General features: G+C 36.0%; 1 protein-coding gene across 2 annotated transcripts in view; it reads right to left on the reverse strand.

Moving 5' to 3' along the window:
- Nucleotides 1-18,922, reverse strand: part of LOC150095409 (SRSF protein kinase 3-like) — a 429,406-nt gene that overhangs the window by 376,722 nt on the left and 33,762 nt on the right. For both annotated transcript variants that reach the window (XM_090410594.1, XM_090410593.1), the window contains exon 3: nt 9,477-9,589. In XM_090410594.1, the coding sequence (XP_090266720.1) occupies nt 9,477-9,589 (113 nt within the window). The remainder of the gene's footprint in view (nt 1-9,476; nt 9,590-18,922) is intronic.

The raw sequence follows: 18,922 nt of genomic DNA on the forward strand, positions 1-18,922 counted from the left end.
CTTCCCTCAGGCAGTCTATCCTTCATGGTTTACTGCAAACCGAAGCATACTGGCCAATATATACATGCTAACTCATATCACCACCCATTGCAAAAATTTGGTGTCATGAACACCTTTAAAAACAGAGCTATAACAATTTGCCCTAATCAACAAGCTCTTAAAACAAGAATTAAAAATTATTAGCAACACATTTATAAATAATGGCTATAACAAAAATACTATTAATAAAGTTCTTCATAAAACTTCATCAAAAAAGAATATAGATTACAGTAAAACCATAGCCATCCCATACATTAAAGGGGTTATCAGAAAAAAGCAATAGAATCCTACACCATTATAATCTCAATGCCACTTTTAAACCACCTATAAAATTAAAAAACATATTCAATTCCTCTAAGGATCCATTCCTCCGATTGGCACATCCTGGAGTTTACTGCATCTACTGCACCTGTAACTTACCTTATATTGGTGAAACTGGACGTAGAATCCCTATACGTAAAAAAAAAATACACAAAAGACACATTAAATATAACAATATTGGTGAAGCACGCCTCTCAGATCACGCTCTCAACACCCTACACCAAATTGATTGGAAAAGTACCTGCTCTTTACATCATACAAAATCCTGGTATATGAAAGAAAATTTAAAGAAGCCTGTGAAATTCTGATTAACCACCCTAATCTCAACAATAATGATGACATAAAAATTCCAAGAATTTGGATGGCACATATTCAGCCTACTTAGTATCTAGAAAACTTTACAAAGACTTTAAGCAATTTTCAGCTTTTATTGGAAACTATTCCATATCAACTGGTTGAAATTTATATGTATAATCACAGTTTGTTATATATATAACAAACTGTGATTGGGATGGAGAGCATGTTGCTCTCCATCCCAATTTAATTTTGTAACCTAATAGATAATAATAGGACTCGAGCTTTGATATAGTAAAGATTTTTTTTTCACCAGAGGTCAAGCCAATAATTGTTGTAACGGTTGGTCAGTAACTTTAGCAAACCATGTAGACTGTAGTGAAGTCTGTTTCTCTGTATATATGTGTATGCTCCAGATGATGACCTTGATATGAAGGTCGAAATGTCAAGTGTTCATTTTGGTTTATATTAAACTAAAGTTTTGGTCTAACACAGTAGTCGTCTCATAATTTTCCATAATGTAAACTAAAAGAAAAGGTTTGCAAGATAAAGGTTAATAACAAACACATTTGAAATGGCATGGATAAAGTAAGTAAAGTGTGGACTATGATTTCTTTGTAGATAAAGAATGGAAAAAGTTTATTAAAAGCCAAGAGGAAGATGGTGAACAGTTGTCAGTGAGTGTTGCTCAATATTTATGAAATGAAAATGGTCATCATAAGAATGCATGCTTCTACAAGGAATGCACCATGAGAGATGAAAGAGCATTTTAAGAGTAAAGTGTACTTACTGTTGGATGTTGTTAGTGTCTTTAGCTTGATATTAAGTACTTTACCAAAATAAAAAGAAGAGACTTTATAGTACACTGATGAAAATTTATAACTAATCCCATTATAAGAAGGGATCACAATAGTAAGGATAAAATGTCTTCAAAACAAATGCGCATAAATGATTAAACTAGAAAAGTAACAAGTAAGGAAATTATTGCAGATAATCATTAAAAGTGTTTCCTAATTGCAACATCATTCATTATCACAACACCAAACTTACAACTGCTTTTGACGTTAAGACAGTTCAACTGAAATGAAGTCAAACTTTAGTAATCTTGAATACCCATCTAACCAGATAACTACAATATATAATTTCCATTTTTTTATCATTTTGATCCTGAAAATGGACTGAATGAAACAATAACTGGAATGACCATACAAATTTATAAGAATCACTTTAATAAGATTCTTCTAATCCTTAGTTTCATGTTGATCCCATCTCACACTCAGAAAAGCAATGAGCACGCATAAATTTCTGGAGCTACCCTTTGATGCAAATTCTCAAATTAGTTTTAGAAGAAATAAGATAAAATATTATTAGAAGATTTATTAATATTAATGATAATAAAAGAAGAAATTAAATTGTTTTAAAAAAATTTAAAAAAAACTGCATACCCTTTAGATAACTTGCATATGATGGATTTAATTTGCAAAAGGATTTTATACAGATATGTATCTAAAAATTGACCCAAAATCAACAGCAACACAGTAAGTTCATTTCATTAAGTCATTAAGTTCATTTCATGTTACAATTTATAGCACAATAATTTTAAATTTATTATTTAAAATATTTAAATAATTCAAAATATTATTTTTATGTATTTATTAAATTTATCTTAATAACTGATTCACAAATAAAAGGACTAACAATTCAATAATATGGAATCTACATGAAGCACAATTACAAATTTATCAGGATTATAAAGTGAATAAAGTGATTATAAAGTGAATGTCAGTTTATAATAGTTTATCTTTAAGAATTTCTAACCCACATTTTTGAGTGAACAATCTTAAAAGCAGTTTATAATTCTGAATATGCTTTATTCATACCTGTGATTGACATCGCCTACAATTCATTCCATCAATAAAGATACTAGAAACTAGGCTCGTGAATTATAAAAAAAAGAGGAATAACCTATACAATAATTGGTGGACTGGCCCAGGATAAACACTGTACCAAAAACTGTTATCATATTAGAATCTATTTAAACTGGACAGTTTTATATTACATATGCAGCTGAAAATCCTAATCTCCCAAACTTCTCATTTTTCACTTGCATGTTAGGTTCAATGGGCTGGTCACAGCCAAGTAATTCAGCTCCTCTGAAATTTGAATGTTCTAATAAGGTAGTTAATGCTATCTTGAAAAGGGTAAAACAATAACTGGGGAATATTATTTCGATATTTCAACCACACTAGATGAAAAAATTCATGAGAAAAGACCCAGTTTGCAGAAGAAAAAAAACATCTTTCATCACGACAATGCACCTGCCAAAAAAGTGTTTTGGCAATGGGAAAATTAAGGGATTTGCACTATGAATTGTTGGAACATCCACCCCATTTCCCCAGATTTGACTCCCTCTGACTTCTATCTCTTCCCAAAACTAAAACTCTTCCTCACTGGTCAGCATTTTTCTTCAAATCAAGAGGTGATTGCCAAGGGGCATTTTGCAGATCTTACTGAGGACCACTACAGGGACAGGATATTGAAAGTTTATTGAAAGGCTCCCACTGAAGAGACCTCAATAAAGGTCGAAACTAGTCTGGGTAGTGGCCCTTCCCTTAATGCATAACATTAGACATATCTGCATGGAGATGTGTTTTGCATTATAGGAGATACTGAGACAGGACGGTTGGTAGCTTGCTCCACCTTTGCAACGAGTTGCCCTGGTGTTGTACCACCTTACCCCAGTCCTGAAGATACTTTCAGGCGCAAACTTTGTTTGCTCACACTTGGATAAAGGATTAAACTAAATTTATTATAGGGACAGGATAATGGTACTATAGCATCGCTGGAATAAATGTATTAGTCTTAAGAGAGATTATGTTGAAAAATAAAAATAATTTTGAAATTATTTATAATTTCAAAATTAAATATAAAAATATAATCTCGACCTAACAATGAAAAAAATCATTTTTTCATTGTTAGGTCGAGATGTTAACATTGTTAACATCTCGATAATGTTAACATTGTTAGCTCAACCTAATAAAGTTCTCGAGATTGTTAGATCGAGAACTTTTCAGACCACCCTCGTATAAGAAGAAATGTAAAAGTACTTTTTCATGCAGGGCTAATGAAAAATTCGTGAGAAATTTTTCATACTCCTTTTACTCGGGCCATAACTCCCTTATATCATGCTAATGGTGTGCCTTCACCTTGAATTTTTTTTTTATCTAAAAATAGTTTTATAAGCTTTGATACACATGAGTATAAGCTTTTTTTAGTTTATTTTTTTCATACGATGATACAACAATGTGAGCCCCTTTTACAGGGAGATACAGCACCATCTTGATCCCTCCCTGTGTGCAATTTTATCCGGGCTGAGGATCTGCATAGCTGATGAATTAGGCCTATGCCTGGGTCTTAAGTATTCCTAACTGTAATCCATGTGTGTTCGCGGGGCTGGTTTGCCTGTTATGAGGGACAAGAAATCCAAAATTCTGGGTTGAAAAACCCTCTGCCTCTGTATGAGACTGGCTAACTCACCTTTAGTAAAAAAAAAAAAAAAAAAGACCAGATAGTTTTTTTTTTTTTTAGTGATTTGAGAGCACATTTACAAGTGAAACAAGGTATCCAGAATATTTTAACAGAAAAAAAAAAAAAAAATCTTATGTCCATGCACTATAGTGCTCAAAGAAATTATGCCACATCTTGGAATGACTATTTCATATAATTACTCGAACCAAGGAGTATTAAAGTACGATTCTCGTAGACAGGCTTATACGCTGGTTATGCATTTCTAAATAACTTAGGGAATTGAAACAACGTAGATCCGATTATAAATTAAATTATATTTTAATAGATATTTCCGATATTTCGGCTTATACGTTGATTATGCATTTCTAAATAACTTAGGGAATTGAAACAACGTAGATCCGAATATAAATTAAATTATATTTTAATAGATATTTCCGATATTTCGGCAATGTCACATTGCCATTTTCTAAAGGAACTTACAAAAAGGCAGGTGCACACAAGGCAATAACAATACAGTAACTGAGAATGAAGATTTGAAGCTATCGTTCTCCTAGAAGTCCTGATGGTGCCCTCTGGAGGGCTAAGTAGGCGTTCTTGGCCGTTGGGCTGAAGGTCTGCTGATGTATGCCTCCCAAATTTGGGGCAGTCGCATACAACCAAATTTGTTGAGGTTTGGAGAGTTTCTTAGGGCAGAGGCTGATTCCATAAATAATCTTTTGTATTTATATTTGCTCCGGTGTATTATTGTTGCTTTCTTCCACCGTATTCTGTGGCGAGTATCCAGAGCATGGTCTGCAAGACCTGAATGGCTATACTTGTAAAACCGGATGCAGTCCTTGTGTTCAGAAATTCTGATATTCACTGTCCTGCCTGTTTGACCAAAGTACGACAGTTTACAATTGCAAGGGACCTGGTATACACCAGGTAGGTCTAGGGGAAGTGGTTGGTCTTTGGTAGAGCGGATAAGGGATGCCAATTTTCTGTAAGGCCTGTAACAGGAGGTGAGGTCATGTTTTTTTAGAATTTTGGTAATTTTTTCTGAGGTGCCTCGGATGTAGGGAATGGTGATGGATTTAGAGTAATCTTTTTTGTGGAGGGGGGGTAGCCACTGGCTGAGAAAGTGCTGAGGATGTGATTTAGTTCAGTGTTAAGGGCTATGTCGTTAGAACAGTTAGTTTAGCCCTGTTGTATAGTGTTTTTACCACTCCATATTGTTGTGAGGGGGGGGGGGGGATTGTTGGTGGATGTATCTGCCTGCATGGGTGGGTTTTCTGTAAACTGAGAAAACCAAAGTTCCATCAGGCTGGCGGGTGACTAGTGTGTCTAGGAAAGGGAGACAGTTGTTTTCCTCTTTTTCCAGGGTGAACTTGATTCTGGCGTGTTGGTTGTTTAAGTGTGTAAGGAAGGAGAGGAGTGTTTCAGAGCCATGTGGCCAAATAGCGAACACATCATCAATGTAGCGAAGCCATATGGTTGGTTTTTGTGGGGCAGAGGCTAAGGCTTTTTCCTCAAAGGTCTCCATAAAGAAATTGGCCAAGGGTGGTGAGAGTGGTGAGCCCATGGCTGTCCCCTCTATTTGTTTGTAGAATTTTCCCTGCCAAACGAAATAGCCTGAGTTCATTGTGAACTGAAATAGGGCTGAGATATCGGGGGAAAATTTAGCTTGGATTAGCTCTAAAGTTTCCTTGAGCGGGACATTTGTGAATAAGGAGGAGACGTCGAAGCTGACCATTATGTCAGTATGTTGGAGTGTAAGGTTTTCTATGCTGGCTTTGAAGTGGGCTGAGTTTTTTATGTGAGATGGTGTGTTGCCAGTATAGTGTGTGAGCTCTTTGGCCAAATGTTTAGCTAATTTGTATGTGGGGGAATCAATGCCATCCACTATGGGACGTAATGGCACATTTTCTTTATGTATTTTTGGGAGTCCGTAAATACGGGGGGGGGGGGTGTATAGAGTTAAACGGTTTTAATCTGTTGGTAACTTCTACAGGCCAAGAAGTGACTTTCTTAAGGAGCCTGTGAAGTTTTCTAATTTGTGAGTTGGTGGGATTGTAATTGATAGGGAGGTAAGTAGCCCGATCTAATAGAATAGCATTCAGCTTACCTTTGTAGTCCTTTTGGTTAAGTACTACAGTTGCATTTCCTTTATCCGCTTAGGTGATAACTAATTCTTTATTATTTCTCAATTCCTGTAGGGCTTTAAATTCCTTGTTGGATATATTGGTTTTGGGTGGTTTTGCTATGGAAAGGACACAAGCTATATCCAGTCTTACACTGTTGGCGATTAGATGTGGAAGGTGGCGGATTCCTCTTTCAATCTGGATCATAATATCCTCACTTGGTATTTTTCTGGGAGCAATGGCGAAGTTGTGGCCACGTGAAAGCAGGTTGAGAGCTTCAGGCTTCAGGATGACTGAAGAAAGGTTGATTACGGTGTTGGTAGCAAGTTTTGGATTGACGGTAGAATTCTTTTTTAATTTATCGAATTTCTTCATCTGTCGGCCTCGTATCTTTTCAAACTCTTTGTTTGCAGCGGTACACGAGATGTCATGTAAAATTGACCACAGTTCTTGATTCAAAGTGCCTGAAAGTTCATCTTCGAGGGTACGAATAGCTTCGTTAATTTCGGCTAAGCCTAACCGCGTGGCGGTGATTTGTTCGCGAAGTAACGCGTAGCTAGCGCGGTTGTATATACGGAGTGCTTTTTGGACACAAAACGGTGCTTTAATTTTACACATTTCAGGATTACCTTGTTATCCCGGCAGCGTTTCAGGAAAGTCAGACGATTTAATTGTCTAGACAGCTTCAACTTATTCGTACCCTCGAAGATGAACTTTCAGGCACTTGGAATCAAGAACTGTGGTCAATTTTACATGACATCTCGTGTACCGCTGCAGACAAAGAGTTTGAAAAGATACGAGGCCGACAGATGAAGAAATTCGATAAATTAAAAAAGAATTCTACCGTCAATCCAAAACTTGCTACCAACACCGTAATCAACCTTTCTTCAGTCACCCTGAAGCCTGAAGCTCTCAACCTGCTTTCACGTGGCCACAACTTCGCCATTGCTCCCAGAAAAATACCAAGTGAGGATATTATGATCCAGATTGAAAGAGGAATCCGCCACCTTCCACATCTAATCGCCAACAGTGTAAGACTGGATGTAGCTTGTGTCCTTTCCATAGCAAAACCAATATATCCAACAAGGAATTTAAAGCCCTACAGGAATTGAGAAATAATAAAGAATTAGTTATCACCGAAGCGGATAAAGGAAATGCAACTGTGGTACTTAACCAAAAGGACTACAAAGGTAAGCTGAATGCTCTTCTATTAGATCAGGCTACTTACCTCCCTTTCAATTACAATCCCACCAACTCACAAATTAGAAAACTTCACAGGCTCCTTAAGAAAGTCACTTCTTGGCCTGTAGAAGTTACCAACAGATTAAAACCGTTTAACTCTATACCCCCCCCCTCGCATTTATGGACTCCCAAAAATACATAAAGAAAATGTGCCATTACGTCCCAAAGTGGATGGCATTGATTCCCCCACATACAAATTAGCTAAACATTTGGCCAAAGAGCTCACACACTATACTGGCAACACACCATCACACATAAAAAACTCAGCCCACTTCAAAGCCAGCATAGAAAACCTTACACTCCAACATACTGACATAATGGTCAGCTTCGACGTCTCCTCCTTATTCACAAATGTCCCACTCAAGGAAACTTTAGAGCTAATCCAAGCTAAATTTTCCCCCGATATCTCAGCCCTATTTCAGTTCACAATGAACTCAGGCTATTTCGTTTGGAAGGGAAAATTCTACAAACAAATAGAGCGGACAGCCATGGGCTCACCACTCTCACCACCCTTGGCCAATTTCTTTATGGAGACCTTTGAGGAAAAAGCCTTAGCCTCTGCCCCACAAAAACCAACCATATGGCTTCGCTACGTTGATGATGTGTTCGCTATTTGGCCACATGGCTCTGAAACACTCCTCTCCTTCCTTACACACTTAAACAACCAACATGCCAGAATCAAGTTCACCCTGGAAAAAGAGGAAAACAACTGTCTCCCTTTCCTAGACACACTAGTCACCCGCCAGCCTGATGGAACTTTGGTTTTCTCAGTTTACAGAAAACCCACCCATACAGGCAGATACATCCACCAACAATCCCACCACCCCCCTCACAACAATATGGAGTGGTAAAAACACTATACAACAGGGCTAAACTAATCTGTTCTAACGACATACGAAATCACATCCTCAACACTTTCTCAGCCAATGGCTACCCACCCCCAAAAAATCCAAAAAATATTAAAACCTACAAACCACAACCCCCCTCCACAAAAAAGATTACTCTAAATCCATCACCATTCCCTACATCCGAGGCACCTCAGAAAAAATTACCAAAATTCTAAAAAAACATGACCTCACCTCCTGTTACAGGCCTTACAGAAAATTGGCATCCCTTATCCACTCTACCAAAGACCAACCACTTCCCCTAGACCTACCTGGTGTATACCAGGTCCCTTGCAGTTGTAAACTGTCGTACTTTGGTCAAACAGGCAGGACAGCAAATATCAGAATTTCTGAACACAAGGACTGCATCCGGTTTTACAAGTATAGCCATTGAGATCTTGCAGACCATGCTCTGGATACTCGCCACAGAATACGGTGGAAGAAAGCAACAATAATACACCGGAGCAAATATAAATACGAAAGATTATTTATGGAATCAGCCTCTGCCCTAAGAAACTCTCCAAACCTCAACAAATTTGGTTGTATGCGACTGCCCCAAATTTGGGAGGCATACATCAGCAGACCTTCAGCCCAACGGCCAAGAACACCTACTCAGCCCTCCAGAGGGCACCATCAGGACTTCTAGGAGAACGATAGCTTCAAATCTTCATTCTCAGTTACCGTATTGTTATTGCCTTGTGTGCACCTGCCTTTTTGTAAGTTCCTTTAGAAAATGGCAATGTGACATCGCCGAAATATCGGAAATATCTGTTAAAATATAATTTAATTTATATTCAGATCTATGTTGTTTCAATTCCCTAAGTTATTTAGAAAAGTATTAAAGTATGTGCAGAGAAGTTGAAGTGAGTTGGTCATAAAATATTGAATTTTTGAATTCAATTTGAAAATATTGAACAATCACTTAACTTTTGTGGTAGAAAAATTAAACTAATTTCCAAATTCAGCTTGAAAAAATTATTTCCATATTTTCTATTCATAATAATAGCTCTATTCATAAGAAATACTCAAATATGCTGATTAAAACTACCTTTACAGTAATCTCTTGGATCTTCTTGTTCATCATCATCAGAACCGAGAATTTCCTCCTCTTCTTCATCATCTTCAAAATATGGCTCTGAATTGGACGATCGAGGTTCTGGTCTAGTAAAAAAACAAGGAAAAAAGAAAGAGTAATTAAAGTGTTCATCTATGATTATATATATCAATAAATTCTTGTTATATAATTGCCAGCCTAAATGGCTAAGTGAATAACACTTAGCACTATAGGGACTCCGTAGCTCAGTCGGTATAGACGAAGCCCTTTGGTCGGAAAGACATGGGTTTGATTGTCACTGATCTCTTTCGACTAAACCCCTCTACCTCCATATGAGACTGACCTAATCCGGAAACTCTGGTTTTTCGTCCCTCAGAACAGGAAACCGGCCACATGAACACACACGGATCTACAGTCATAAAATACATACTTCATTCCTCATTAGGTGTTCTCAACACTTTTACAAGATGGTGGAAGAAAGGGGGATACTCCATATGAAATTAAAAAAAAAAACTATGCATTATGCACTTAGTGCACAGTGGCATCTGAATGTCATTATGCATGAAATTTCATAATTTTTCATTAAAGGCAAGTTATTACCCCTTAATTCAAATAAATTTTAAAAAAAATTAGCTTACTTCATAAGCAAGATATTACCCAGCTACTTATTGGAACTGTAAACTGGCTTGAAAAACACTACTCTATCCACTTAATGTATGAATTTAATCAATCTGAATCTTTTTCCTCTTGAGAAACTTATTAAAACTAATTAAAAACTACCTGGTAAATTTTCATTATTTATTGGAGATCTGACATTTATCCCTTAAACTACAGACAGCAATAACGTATCATAGATTTTCACCTTTCATAAGTGAGGTTTACTATAAAAAATTATGGAGTTCCAAATTTCATGTAAATGTGATTAAGCATTATTTCAATATGATAGGGAAAACACATCAAAAATGCCAATATAAATTCATGCTTTCAATTAGTGCAAAAGATCCTCGAGCCATAATACTACAAGGATTATTCTTTTCAACCAAAGGGCACATATCAATATCCAAAAGTATTACACAGATATTCCATTATGCAGTTAAGCTATGTGTAAAACTAAATGGGATCTTCATAGGATTAAAAATTACTGCATATATTCTCCAGCTAAACAAAGTATAACCAATACAGTAAAACTACAGAGAAGAAAGAGGCATTACTATTACTAAACAAGACATTACTACATGTAGGTCAATGAACCCTAGATAGACAAAAGTGCCATACAGATCTTTAGAAATGTACAAGATAGGAATAAGGAAAACTGTGGCTATCAACCTCAGGATCAGAGACAGCATATGACTGAAGGGCCTCAGGCTGGTTTTCTATTTTAATAAAAGCAAAAATCTCTGAGTTCCTGAAAGATAAACACTCTGCTAAATAAAATCGAAGAGCTGCTATTATTTATAAGTTCAAAACTGGAGTTAGTTTTTTTTAACTTGCTACTAACCAATCATATGCTTCATCTGAAAGTTTTATTGCTGAGAAGTAATACCTCTAGATGTTCCAAACTTCCCAGTAATAAAATTGTCATCTGAAACAGGATTTTAGTAATGTGAGGTTTACTGGCATATGAATGTAGACAACACACACACACACACACACACACACACACACACACACACACACACACACACACACACACACACAAGAAGTCTTAAAGTAATTTACACAATGCAGTCATAAGAGAACACGTTCCACAAAATTACTTTAGGCGAAACTTCGTTCTCAGAGGTAAAAATACTATGGTAATAGGGATACATTCATACATAAAGAAAATGAAAGAATTTTTAAGTCAATATTACATACTTAAAGATAAAATCACGATGTTTTAAAATATGAATCTAAAGTTTATTGTTTGTACTTTTTTTTTCTTTCATTTAACAATTGCCTATATGGATTTATTGCATTTAACAATGATCGCTTAACAATAACACTTCGTATTAAATCAGGATCATTTTCACTGAAAAATTTAAAACGTTTTCAATGCCATTCAAGCACCTTTTTAAACCTTTGCTTGCTAACACTTTTCGGTAGGAACTTCTTTAATTTCGTCTTCATTTCCTTTGGCTTTGATGCTAATGAGTTTTTCTAAATCTTCCACTGAAAAACCATCACCTTCTACATTTAATAAATTTCTTACATCCTCTTCATTGATATTTTCGAAATCTATTGATTGAGCCATCTGGATGACTTCATTTTTAATCTCTTGAATGTCATTTTCTTCTTCTAGTACACCTTCTAGCTATAATATGCACCAAACTCAATTTAAGCATTTCTGAGTAACTTCTTTCCAAGAGCTATTAATGTTTTCAATTGTGTATTTAATGGTGTAGTTTTTCCAAAAAGTTGTAATTGACATATGCTCTTTATCTTCTAGTTCAGTTAAATTGCATAATGTACCATGCATATAATAAGCTTTAAATGTTGCTACTACTCCCTGATCCATCAGTTGAATCAGGGAAGTTGTATTTGCTGGAAGAAAGACAACTTTGACAGGAATGCATGTGTCTAATGTTCATTAATGTACTATTAATGAACCAATCAGTAAATAACTCCTTGGCAATCCATATGTTTCTATTAGCTTTCCATATTACAGGTAAATTTGTTTTTATGTTACCTTTTAACGCACTCAGATTTTCCGAAAGGTAAACTAATAACAATTTTAATTTAAAATCGCCAGAGGCATTTGATCCAAAGAGTAATGTTAAAGTCTTTGGCTGCTTTAAACCCAGCTGATGATTTTTCTTCAATAGAAATTAAGCTTTTTGATGGTAGCCGTTTCCAGAACAAACTGCTTTCGTCAACGTTGAACACCAAATTTGGTGAAAAATTTTCACATTCAATTATTTCCTTTAGTTTTTCTGGAAACTTATTTGCAGCTTCTCCTGATAATTTTACACTATGAATTCTGGCCCGTTTTTTTATATTCCTCGAACCAACCACGAGAAGCTGCAAAATTTTCCGCAATTTCTTCAGTTTGTTTAGATTTCAAATGATTAAACAAAAGGAATGCTTTTTCTTGAATCACCATTTGAGTTGAAGGCATATGACATTGTGACATATGCCTTCAACTTGGACTCCTTAAGTGAGTTAATTTTGCTGCTGTACAATTCTGAGCAGATTGTTTATTTTTTCAGATTGACCAAGTATGATTGTTAAAGTTGACTGCACTAATCCTAAAGAATGTGCTACATCAGATTTTCTTTCACCCCTTTCAACAACATTGTACAATATTTAATTTAGTTACTAAAGAAATTGCTTTTCTTTTCCTTGATTCCGAGATTTTAACTAAATATTAATATTTATAAAATCTACAATGATGCTATCAGAGAACATACATCATTTATTGCCATGCACCACACTGAAACACATCCTATGAAGCGTAAGCAATGACTAAATTATGCGGATGACGTGTGAAACTGTTAAAAAAGACACACCCACAGCTTGGAAGTATGTGGCGACTTGCCGTCGTTTCCCAATCGGATGATTGCCGGGAGTTGCTTTTAAATTTTTTTTATGGAAAATGGGACTTGAAATTGCAGACTTCGTTACCAGAGGTAATGTTAACTGAGATCTGAAATGTCAGAAAAACCATTTAGAGCAGTAGCATCATAATTTTTTTTCGAAACATGGAAAAATAACTTTTTTTTTGAAGTTTATCATGAGTATTATGACACATGGCCAAAATTAGAAATAATATTTAGAGATATTATTATTGTTATCTGAGACCTCCAGGGAGCCAAGGATTCATCGAGGGAGGCTATAAATCACCCATACCAGATGTCATACCTTCTCTTAAATTCATTCACACTAGATGCACTCACTATCCCTAAAGGCAAATTATCCCACTCATTCACTGCTCTGTGAGAGAAAACCCTAGCTCTTGTCCCCTGGACTGCAAGCAAACTTAACTTCCATGGATGCCTAAGTTCCCTCCCCACCTTCCATATAATCAAAAATTTCATTATACGATATCCTATAATGCCCATTTAAAAGTTCACAGAACTTTATATCATCCCTCTTTTTCCTGTTAACCAGAGTCTGTAATCCATATTCTCGCAATCTGTCCTCAAAATCCCATAATACAGATATAATCTTTGCGATTCTTCTTCGCAACCTTTCCACAGCTTCTTTTATCCCCTTGGAACCTGGGAGACCAAATCTGAACACAATAATCCAGGTGTGGCCTTATAAAGAGGCAAAATGACTTCCTTATCCTTACATGCCAAGGTTCGCTTCAACATCTCAATTATCCTCTCATTTGTATTTGCAACTTTTGCTATGTGATTCTTTGAACTTCAAATTCCTATCCACCATTACATTAAGATCCCTGGCCTCATCAGTTTCTTGCAGCATAACCCCACTAATATAATATGCTGTTGGAAACCCTGATTGCTCTGCCTATCTTCACATCACTGGAAAAACAATTGTACATCTCTTGTGAGACCCTTCCTAATGTCATTAATGTACAGACTGAACTCTGATGTACACCACTGGTCACTTTAAATCTGATAAATTCACACCCACTATATACTACCACTTTCTGATCTGTCTGTCACATTACTGATTCAAGTCAAGAATTTATATTCCAATCCCATATTCTCCAGTTTATGCAACACCCTTTCATGTGGTATCCTATCAAATGCCTTAGCAAAATCCAACATTATCATAGTGTATCCATTCCCTTTATCCAACTTGGCCATAACATTGTTATAAAATATGAACAAATTGCTAAAACATGACCTTGCGTTAGTAAACCCACGCTGCTCCTTGCAGAGTATAGCTTGTTTGTCTACCCATTTCTGTAAAAGTTCTTACCAACTTCTCTAAAATCTTCACTACCACACCACAGATACTGATAGGTTGGTAATTAGACATCAGTTTTTGCACCACCATTGTCCATTGGAACTATCACATGTCGCTTCCATTCTTCTAGTATCATTCATGAGCTGAGACTCAGCTATATAAACATATGATAGGCCAAGCCAATTCATTTGGACATTCCTTTAGCAAACATGATGTTTTTTAATCTCTCCTACTGACAGACTGTTCTCCAGGTTATGACAGCTCTTCCACCTCTTTTTCCTGCACCTCTAACTCATCATCCAATGTAGCAGTAGCACTGTGCACAATATGACATACACTTAGTCGATATATCTTAGCAAAGTGAGCACTCCTTAATTGAACAATTTCATTAGCTTCTGACAATAGAGCACAATCTGCATTCAGTAAAGTTATTGTTACATTACTGAATGCAGATGGTAAAGTTATTGATCCACATTCTTTCTTTTGCTTGCGGTATAATAATAAAATTCTTTTTGATTGCCTTTAGCCTGCATACCCAATTTAGCTTTCCACACAATTCTCGTTACTTTTCTGTTATTCTCACGATATTCTTTCCACATCATCTTCTTGTGGATCTCTTGCTTTATAAGGCTACACATCCATTTCACTCCCAACCTATTTATTCTTCAAACACTAGGGATACATTCAGATACCACCTCATTTAAACACTTTTTCAAAGATTCTCATGCATTGCTGAGATTTTTTCCCATTCAGTAACTGATACCATGGGACTAAAGATAATATTCTCCCAAGCTGATCATAATTTCCAGCTTTGCAGTTCAGCATGTAAACTGTTCTAATTGCAACATCAATATAATTATATTTCGATACTTCCCAAGAAAGCAGAGTATGATCACTTTCACCAACTGGTGGTAAATCATATTCTTAAGAGACCCCTTCTGACACTATGAACAAATCCAACACTCTGACCTCTAGTTCCTTGAGAAAGTTGTCTCGCAACACTTCAATAAATTCCTCTTCATTCATATGAAATTTGCGATGCATTTCTTTGTGCCCTGCAACTGAGCGGCCAGTTTTGTAACAACACCCTACCATATATTACATTTTCTTGGCCTCCATTACTCACGGCTGCATGGAGCATTTTCACCATCGTTTTCTTGTGTTTCTATCCTAACTGGACTTAAGTTGTCTGATATCATTAGTATTACCCTCCCCTCTCATCTCTTCTGTCATTCATAAAATAGTGTACCCATTACACTCAACCCAGTTACCATATCTGATTCTGATAGCCAGGTTGATATCAGCTGAATGAAAACAGCAGGCATATAAATGCAAAATTAATGACGGAAAACTCACATAAAAAGATTTTTTAATAGTAAAATTTTTGGCTGTGTGTCACATCCATCTTCAGTACATTTTAGTTCTACCTCATCGTGGCAAATGTGTAGGTTTGAAGTTGTTGTCCAATTTACTTCATGTTGAAGTAAATTGGACTTACAATATGACGTGTAAGATTTATTTTTTTAGAAATTTCTCTTCAGCTAGCTGGAATGTGTTACTTCTGTGTACACAGAAATGTGACGTGTAAACCTTACAGGTGTTATTGTAACTTCAACCTAGTCAAAGCTGCTGTTTCTACACTGCTCATCTTTATATTTTAAGTTATCTATTTTGCACTTAGCATCCCTTCCTCATTTCAATAAACCTTAAATATGAATCCTATAAATCTTCAGAAGAAATTGTGAGCGAAGATGTGAAAGTGGAGTTAAAGAATATAAAATTAGTGATTAGACTTAGTGAATCAACTTTGTACCACCAGCAACAACACTAGTAAAAAAATAAAGAATCATGTAAAAGTGTCATGCATACATATAAAAATATACTAGAGTTTGATATCCAATCGGTGATAAGGTAAAAAAAATGGAAAGGATTCTAGTTGGAGTGAGCAACAAAATGAGGTAAGTATTCCTATTTCTGTTCAAGTGATTCAAGAAAAATCGTTTGAAAATCTTTAAAAAGTAATAATCAAGCTAAACATTTAACACTAGTGCCAGGTGATTGTAGAAATTCAGACTGTCCTGGCTTCCACAATGCAAAACTGACAGACATTGCTAAAATTTCACTAGCATGTTGAAGGCCAAAACTGAGAACCAAAATTATGAATCCAGGCAAACATGATCTACTTTGAAAACTCATGTCAAGATGAACAGTATTTCCAATGGAGTAAAGAGCATGCAAGTTTCAAGGTTGATTAACAGATAGATGGGATGCAAATACATGTCATAAAGAAGTTCATTGAGACAAATGGTATATGTGCTGTCTGCAGACGGAGACATTCATTTAACAAGAATGCTCCAAAGTCTTTATGTGAAACATGTAATGAAGATGAATGCATAAACTTTTGGTTTATGAGTCAAATCTTCCCCTCATGAAACCATCCCCCCTCCATTTGTTTACATTCATAATATAACCTCTTGAGCTACTGAATTGAAACGTCGAGTTGCTCAACGCTGTGGGATTCAATTACTTGATTAACGAGGTATTAACGTGCTCCAACTTTGGTCAAAATCAAGTTGATTGATGCAACCTGTATAGGCAGTCTGTGGAGGCAAGAAAAAAAAATGCTTTTGGGATTTTTTTTTTTCCCCAGTGTTCTAATTCTTTCATTAAGAATTATTTCATGTCATTAACATTATTCAACTTAGAACCAAAATTACAACAGGTGTCAAGTCTAAGAACTAACTATTTCTGCATAATATAAGAGCAGTCAGTAGCTAACTACAGTGCTTAGCTGAGGTCACTGACAATTATTTTAGGCTAGTATAGAGGCATGTAACAATTGCATGTTAAATAGCCAAGCTATTTAACATGCAATTCCTTAGGGAGAGCATTTCCTATGGTTTGATCTACAGCCTGGTGCAGTCCTTGTGAAAAAAATTACTGATTGTCAGAATATATAAAACTTCAGATATGACATGTGAGCTGTTGATACATAAAATCAAGATCTAAACACAACAATAACAAACAGAAATATTTGTAAATATCAGATACCAGTAAGAACAGATATTATATGAAATAATTCTCCCACTCAGTATTAAGCCCGTTGATACACGTACAGCAGCTGCCCAACATCCTTTCACAGTACATCTTGAAACCCACAGAACAAGTTTCTTTTCCTCCTCCTTCATCCCTGCTACTGCTGTATTGCAGAACAGTCTTTCTCCCAATGTATTTCTCAAGAAATACAACATACAGGCTTTTAAAATCAAATGTAAAAAGGTTTCTCCTTCCCAAACCCACTACCCATATATGGTACTAATATACTATAGACTGATCAACGTCAACCTCTTGTGTATAGGCTCAACATAAAAAAAAATAAATAAATAATTTACTCCATTAATGGAGCAAACAAACTACATGAACATATGTGATGGGCTACAAAAAATTATACTAAAAAAAAATATTTCCCAGCTATGTAAAGTTTGGAAATTCTGTATTAGTCATGCTGCTGAGTGTGATATCATACAGAGAGGGAGGCAGAAGAGGTCAGCAGGAAGCATGAGGAACTATGATAAACTCAACATTAATAAGGAAATATTCTAAGGGAGAGGATATTCTTGAAATGCCTGTTGAATAAAAGATATTCTAATATGCAATATAGAGGAACTTGTGGATTTTTTGGATAAATTTGAACTATGTATCTTGCAAAAATAAAATGAACCATCCTTATCCAATAACCAAAATATATATATATATATATATATATATATATATACATACAGGGTGTTCGGGATAAATTTGACAGTTTCGTAAGGAAAAAGAAAATCTTCTTTGTATCTATTAAATTTAATGAATTGACAAAAAAACATTACAGGCAGAGTTAATTACAATACTATCAACAAGATTTACTCAAAATAACCACCATTAGCATCGATCACAGCTTCAATTCTGCTTCGGAACCTCGAACAAGCTGATGCTACAGTCTCCCTGGGAAGGGCCGCAAAAACTGTTTTAATTTTATCCATTAACTGGGCTTTTGTATTACTGGAAGTGCGATTGGTGTCTTTTTCAACTGCGCCCCATACAAAATAATCCATGGGGTTAAGGTCTGGGGAGTTTGGAGGCCAAACATTTGGACTGGTGAAGTCGTAGAAATTTTCAGACAACCATTTTTGACTTTTCCCAGAGGTGTGGCAAGGGGCCGAATCCTGCTGCCATACATACGGCCTACCATTGGCTACCCTTGTTATCCAGGGCTTGACTACAGTTAGCAACTCCACGAACAAAGCCCGAATTCCAATGCCAGGGTTCTTCAACACCTGTTCCTGCAGATTTGCGAGGAATTCTGCTGTACGAACGCAATCAGATCGTCTGCTAGGGATCTTTCTTCTTGCTACATCCTCGTAGTCACCATTGCAAGTCTCTAGTTCATGCCTGATTGTTTTTACTGTATTCAGGGAGCATTGGGCAGCAGTCGTAATATCCTTATTTTGATGGCGGGCACGAATCATCATGATACAAGTTATTCTCTTCCATGATTCAGGTGGGTTCCAGCTATCCATCCTTTCTGACATCTTGTATAT

This window comes from Typopeltis vanoorti, chromosome 20, assembly GCF_054136105.1.
Source record: "Typopeltis vanoorti isolate ZY-2024b chromosome 20, IOZ_Tvanoo_1.0, whole genome shotgun sequence".
Taxonomy (NCBI): Eukaryota; Metazoa; Arthropoda; class Arachnida; order Uropygi; family Thelyphonidae; genus Typopeltis; species Typopeltis vanoorti.